At 43.6% G+C, this 7233-nt stretch overlaps 1 protein-coding gene across 1 annotated transcript in view; it reads left to right on the forward strand.

The window, feature by feature from the left end:
• CLDN18 (claudin 18) overlaps positions 1 to 7233 on the forward strand; it is a 23223-nt gene continuing 15990 nt past the window's right edge. Inside the window, exon 1 of the mRNA XM_054482293.2 lies at positions 1 to 220. Coding sequence (XP_054338268.1) covers positions 1 to 220 — 220 coding nt within the window. The remainder of the gene's footprint in view (positions 221 to 7233) is intronic.

Consider the following 7233-nt stretch of genomic DNA (forward strand, 5'->3'; position numbering starts at 1 on the left):
ATGTCCACCACCACATGCCAAGTGGTGGCGTTCCTCCTGTCCATCCTGGGGCTGGCCGGCTGCATCGCGGCCACCGGGATGGACATGTGGAGCACCCAGGACCTGTACGACAACCCCGTCACCTCCGTGTTCCAGTACGAAGGGCTCTGGAGGAGCTGCGTGAGGCAGAGCTCGGGGTTCACCGAATGCAGGCCCTACTTCACCATCCTGGGCCTTCCAGGTAGGCACTGTGCACCCCGGGGCAGGGCCAGGTGAGCGCAGGGAAGGGGGCGTTTGCGCTGAGCCCCACTCCCGCCTCTGGGTGAGGACCCTGGCAGCTCTGGCTCAGAATGAAAGGTGTGAATAAAAGAGATGCTGGCTCGTGTCAAATAGGGCAACAGTCATACAGGAGAAAATGGGAGGATTAATACTCAAGGCGAAGGAATCGCTAGTGAGGAGGCAGGCCTCAAGAAGAATGGGTCTACTGTAAGGGTATGTTCATGATATCTGGAATAAACTCGTGTTTCCCAAGGAGAAAATAAATTGTGTGCATTACGTTCATGTGGCTTGCTCCTGCCTGCACATACGTGGGAGCAGGGAAGCAGGATGCTGCGTATTTTGTTATATCTGGAAAAGTTTATTGAGAGCTAATTTAATTGTCTTTCCATTTCAATTAAATTTTTCAAAGTTGGAGTCTCTGTGGGTGCCAAAAAAATATTGCCATTAAATTATAAATATCCTTTTTCTGCATTTGTATTAAGAATATCTTGTATACTGTCCTAAAAATCAATGTATATCAAAATATAATTACAGAATTATAATTATATTTTAATGTCAAAATATAAATATAATTACAATTGTGACATCCTTTCATCCCTAAAGATGAAATAAATTAAATCCCTGCTTTTAATACAGATAATTACTTCAAATATGCATCATATTCAGAACTTTGCATTCTGAATAATATGGGAGCTCTATTTGTATTTTTAAAATGCAAACAAGAAAATAATATCTCTAGCTAATTAGTGGCTCTAAGGGGTGGCCACGATGTGAGTGTGATGGAGAAAGGAGAACAATGTTACGTTTTGCCTCTCTGAAACAAATACCTTTTATAAACAAGTAGATGGAAATAAATTTGCAAGAAATTGTGAAGAGGCTGTAGAGCCCTTGAAACTGAATTGAATTGTGAAAAGCAATTCAACTAATCCAAGTTCATTTTCAGAACGAAATAGACGATGGGTGTCAGAGTAGAAGAACTGGATTATTTATTCCATTTTTTGGAAGCCACTTATTGCAGGACCAACAGGATCACTGACTCCGTGGAAAGACCTGCTTAGGGAAGCAAGGGAGGTAGAACCCGGCCAAAAGAAAGAGAACCAGACTGAGGAGGGATTATGCTGTAGTGGGAGGGGAGAGGTGAGAGGCAGGAAATGCCACACGGAGTGTTGAGTTGCTAGTTATGTCTAATTTTAACTAGCATATAAAGAAAAAATATTTTCCTCATATTCAAAATTAAGGCATGATATCTTACGACTTCATGTTCAGTAACCTCTCCCCAGGGAACCACTACATATTATCAATCTCTTGCTCACTGCGTATCACAGTCTCCATACATGGGGCTCCTGAATATTCCCACTCTCCTAAATGGGCAAACCCCATTGTGTCCACTGTGACTTGTCACTCCTATTCTGTCAACGGATCTTATCTCCATGACACCCTCTCAGAATAGCTCCACCTCTCCCCCTTGACAGAACAAGATTATCCTCCCTGCTTTCCTGCTAAGGTCAACCTCTCCTGCTAAGGTCAACCTCCCCAGCAGAGCTCTGAAGGCCTCATGCCACCTGTCTGGGATCATGCCCTGTTGGTCAGCCCCTCTCCTCCTTGCCTCTTTCATCTCTTCTCCTCACTTATGCATATGGCCTCCTTTCTGGAGAAATCTGTTGATCCTGATCATTGTCAATTTCTGTCTCTCTCCTGAGTCACTGACAAACCAAATTAAAAGACTAAATTTTTCCACTACCTCTCACTCTTAACCTTTCTCAGTCTGGTTTCTATCCTTCATCTCTATAGAATGTTTGCTTTTTTGACCATAGCAGAGGATGAAGGGGAGTATTTCCGTCACCAGCTCCTAGTTCTCAGTTCTCATCTCCTTAGACATTTCAAAACCCAACCAACTTCCATGGTTCCCCATTCCCAGCTTAACTAGGTGCACACATAACAGCCTGACACCAAGCCTTCCTAACGCCTCACCTACCTTCCTTGGCAGTCTCTTACTCCCCCATCCTGTTTCTTCTGTCCTTTCAGTATACCCTGGACTTGGTCCTGGACACCCATTGCTCCTGCTCCCCTGAATTCCCCCCACCACCACCCCAACTGTCCTCTCACAAATCTTCCCCCAAACCTCCTCCAGCCCCCAAATTGAATAAAGATTCCACAAGTCTCTCTACCAAACCCAGAGCATTCTCATAGCATTGAGCATATTCACCCCTTGTGACACTGCTCTCAAATCTGAGAAGCATTTATTGCATACTTACAAAGAGTACACAACACAAAACTGGCCTTGTCGGCACCGTAAATTCCAGCAGAGGGGACAGGCATGTACGTGAATATCAAAGCAGAGGCAACACATGGCATGGGGCTTTGACACAGGTGTTTGGAGCACCATGAAGAAAGTGGTTATTCAGTAGGAAGAGTCAGGAGCGGAGGAAATCAGGACAGTTTCGCTAAGGGAGTTCTGTTTGAGTCTGAACTTCAGCTTACTAACTTGGTTATTTGTACATTTGTCTCATTCAGCTTCTATATGGTGGTTCCCTCCAGCTGGTTAAGAATTATTTCCCCATTTCCCAGAAAAGGGCCTGGTAGAGTGAGTATTTAGCAAAGGATTGATAAACTAAGTTGAATTAAATAGTATGAATAGTTCATTTTAAGTGCTTATGCAAGCCATTGAACTAAAAACAGGTTAAGGTCTTCCCCAAAAAGGACACTAAATCATTTTTGTACTACAAATTTTTTGTTATTATGCCTCCATATATAGAAAAGGACCTGGTCCTCCTCCTGCCTGGAACAGATTCATTTGTTCATCCAATCATGTATTTAACAAATATCTCTTGCATGCCTACTGTGTTGTAGAGACTAGAGTTCAGGAACTCTATTAGTCAGAGTAGTTAATGTCTGCTGCGGCAACAAACAAACCTAAACATCTCAATGGCTTGACACAACAAAAGTTTACTTCCTGCCCACATAAAGTCCAGTGTAGGAAGAGCAGCCTCCTTGTAGCTACACTATTCAAAGTTGCTGGGGCAGGAGAAGAAAGGCTTGAAGGAGGCACAACAGTTCTTAACTGCTTCAATCTGAAGGTAACACATGTCACTCACAGTGCATTGGCCAGAACTAGCCATATGGCCCCAGGAGCTGGGAGATGTAGGAGCACATAGCTATTTGGTGAGCACCTACTGTCTCTACCACAGGGAGCATTTGAATAGTAACTTCCTGGGCTGAAACACATCAACCACACTAATTTCAGTTCTGCCAGACAGATAATTCCCTGAACATCAAATAGTCAAAACCAATGAGATTGCAAAAGAAGATATACCATTAATTTATATTCAAACAAATATGATTGAATTATATGTGTAAACTATCATCTGATACAAGATAATATACAGTGTCTAATTTCAGAGCTAGACATTTTGGTGGGGATGGCCTGGAATCAGGAAAGAGGAGGGGTTTGAGGTAAATTTCTGCAATGTAAAAATTCCCTAGCATTTAATAACAGAGGAATGTAAATATGGCCGTGGGGTGGGGGCGGAAAGCAAATTTTTTCAAAAAGTAAGGAGGAAGAAAGGAATAGTGGGTGAGGGAGAGAGGGAGGGAAGGCGAGAAGGAAGAAAGTAGAGAGGGAGAGAGGGAGGAAGAGAAGTGGGAGAATTGGTCATGCTAGGTACTTTTATTCCATGTCAGGCCAGACAAAGAGCTGTTAGAGAGGGAAGCCAGTTGCCACTCATGGAACCCTGAGATGTTTCAGACCCATGAAAGGCGAGGTCCTTGGCTCTCTGAGAAGGATTTTAGGGAAGCTGGAAGAAATGACTTCCTCAAATCCCATCTGGAGGACAGCAAATGTAAATGTCAGGGCCAGTAGCCATGTATTGAGGGCTCTTGGAAACTGCTGGTCACAAGACCATCTATTGGTAAGCTCTGTCGGTGGTAAGACTGTGGCCAGAGGACTCTGATGTGCCCGTCTTGCATCTCCCACAAAACCCAGCATGGCGCACAACAAGCATAGGGGGCTGAGGGAGGGGGAAGTCGGTGCTGCTCTGTGTCCTATCTCTCAATTGTGCTGTGAAAAGCCAAGCTGGGCTGAACCACCATGGGAACTGGGGGACAGTTTCCAGCAGCCACCACAGAAGTGTACCCCACTTCTGCCTATCTGAGTTGAGGGAAGAGGATTTCACCAGAAGCTAGAAAAAAAACACTTCTTGGGATTGAGTTTGCAGAAAAGGAGGTACTTTAAATCACTGAAAATCTGTGGCCTTCAAGAAGACTGTGGACTTAAAAGCAGACAGTCCTCATGCAGCAGGAGTGGCTACACTACAAATTGGCACCCCAAAATACAAATATCTATTTGATGACTTAGATAAGGAATGGGCAGGAGCTGGGAGTGGTGACTTACCCCTGTAATCCCATCACTTTGGGAGGCTGAGGTGGGAGGATTGCTTGAGGCCAGGAGTTCAAGACCAGCCTGGGCAACAAAATGAGACCCTATCTCTACAGTAACCTTAAAAATTTTTTAAAACTAGCTGGGCACAGTGGTGTATGCCAGTAATCCCAGCTACTCGGGAGGCTGTGGCAGGAAAATCACTGCAGCTGGAGTTAGAAGCGGCAGTGAACTGTGATCATGCCACTGCACTCCATCTTGGGCAACAAAGTGAAACTCCATCCATCTCTAAAATATAAAATATTTTTTAAAAAATATTTAAAGAGTGTAAGAATGGGCAGGAAGATTACCAGGAGGAAAAGGCTCGAAAGAAACTCAAAAGCTAAAGGCAACAACGCAAGGAGATAAAACAGCCCGAGAGGACACTTGTGGGGCTCCTGAAGGAGCTGGAAGGAGTAACAACGAGCCAGGACCTAATGCCTAACTTCTCATCAGAAACAGCTGTGTAAAGTATTTTCTTGTGCTTAACGAGGAAACTGGGGAAGAGACCTGAAGCAGAGGAGCTGGATGAAATGCCTGGAGGGAGAAATGTAAGTTTGCAATGATTCTCCCAGAGAGTTTAATTTTGACCTAGAACCCAGAAAAGTATCATTCTTTAGTAGAGAAGTAAGCCTTAAAGTGTTTACAGAAAGGCAAAAGGCAGATACCTATAATACTTTAGTTAATAATCATAATTATCACTGGGTACAGTGGCTTGCACCTGTAATCCTAGCAATGCAGGAGGCTGAGACAGAAGGATCATCACTTGAACCCAGAAATTCAAAGCCGCGGTTATCATGCCACTGCACTCCAGCGTGGGCAACAGAGCAAGATCTCACTTCAAAAAATATATATAAATAAATAATTATAATAATCATTACCAGTTATTAAATTCTTCCTAAGTACAATCTCTGTTCTTGCAAAATCTCACTTAACTTTTCATTCGTCTGACAAAAATGTATCATCATGTCTCTTTGGAACTTACAGCTATAGAAGAGTGTAATTCAATGCAACAAGTTGTATTGTGTAAACTACAGATAGATTAATGAGGTAAATGGTGGTGGTAGCAGGACTGTATACTTGTATATTACCAGCTCCATATAACTGATAGCTCAAGATTCAATCTCATTGTATTCCACACAGTCAATACCACATGCAGTACTCTGAGGACAGTGCCAGAAATAAAAATAACTACTATTTATTGAGCTGCATATTGGCTCTTCAGCTTAATCTTTTCAAAAATCAGGAAAATATATATTAGCTTTAGGTTTAAAAAGTTGGAAACTGAGGCCAGGGGTGAGGGAAGGACATACCCAAGGCCTCGTGGATAGAAGATGGCAGAAACAGGATGTGAACACAGGCAAAGACTTCCGAGTCTGCGTCCTTTTCCCCTGCCCAGACCCTGTTTCTAAAGGCAGGAATGGGCTGCCTTTAGAATTGAAGAGCTTGGTCTAGGCTTGAGCACAATAAGTGCAGAGGGTATATGGGGGTTGACCCATTTGTAACAATATAATCAATGATGTGAAATTAGGAGTATGAATTAAGTTTAAAGCATGGATGACTTGCATCCCATTCACACATGCCTTCCCTGGAAACAGTGGAAGGGATGAGCAAAGGGCCAATAATGAGCAGAGTGGAAAGGGGGCAAAGATACGGCAAACTCATGTCCCTGGCTCCATCATGTCCCTGGCTCAACATCACAGTCAAGTAATGCTTTTTCTAAAGTGTTTGCAAACATTTGGACTAAATTTGGTAAAGTGGTAAGCCTTACAGTTAGAGGGAAGTGAGCTGGAATCAAGGGCACAATTTGGCCACCTACATCTCTGGACCTCATTTTCCCCATTTGTGAAATGCCTCACAGTAAGACATTTATATGAAAGTGCTGGGCCGGGCTTGGTGCCTCACTCCTGTAATCCCAGCACTTTGGGAGGCCAAGGCGGGTGGATCACCTAAGGTCAGGATTTCGAGACCAGCCTGACCAATATGGTGAAACCCTGTCTCTACTAAAAATATGAACAAATTAGTGGGCATGGTGGCATGCACCTCTAGTCCCAGCTACTCGGGAAGCTGAGACAGGAGAATTGCTTGAACCCAGGAGGCAGAGGTTGCAGTGAGCTGAGATCGCACCACTGCACTCCAGCCTGGGTGACAGAGCAAGACTCTGTCTCAAAAAAAAAAAAAACAAAGTGCCCTGTGACCCATTTACAAGATCTAGCTCTTGGCATCACTAAACCATCGCTGCTGTGTCTACATCACTTAGGGCTCTCAGTTAGGACATTTGTTCTAGACTTTTTTCCTCCAAACTCAAAAACATTTTATGAATTCAAATATCCAAAGTAAAGATCACTTAAGGTTCTGTGTTCTCCCTTCCCATCCCCATCCTACCCGTGTTCTGAGCACCTCACTATATCTCAGCCCCTTTGCAGGCACTGAGGGTCTTGTTTTTTTTATATTACTATCTATATTTTCCCCTTTCTGCTTCAGTGTGTAAAAACAACAGCCACTGGAGAGTTACAGAGTTTCCTATCAACCTATAAATCATATTTACAGACACAGGAATG

This window comes from Pongo pygmaeus, chromosome 2 (genome assembly GCF_028885625.2).
Source record: "Pongo pygmaeus isolate AG05252 chromosome 2, NHGRI_mPonPyg2-v2.0_pri, whole genome shotgun sequence".
Classification (NCBI taxonomy): domain Eukaryota; kingdom Metazoa; phylum Chordata; class Mammalia; order Primates; family Hominidae; genus Pongo; species Pongo pygmaeus.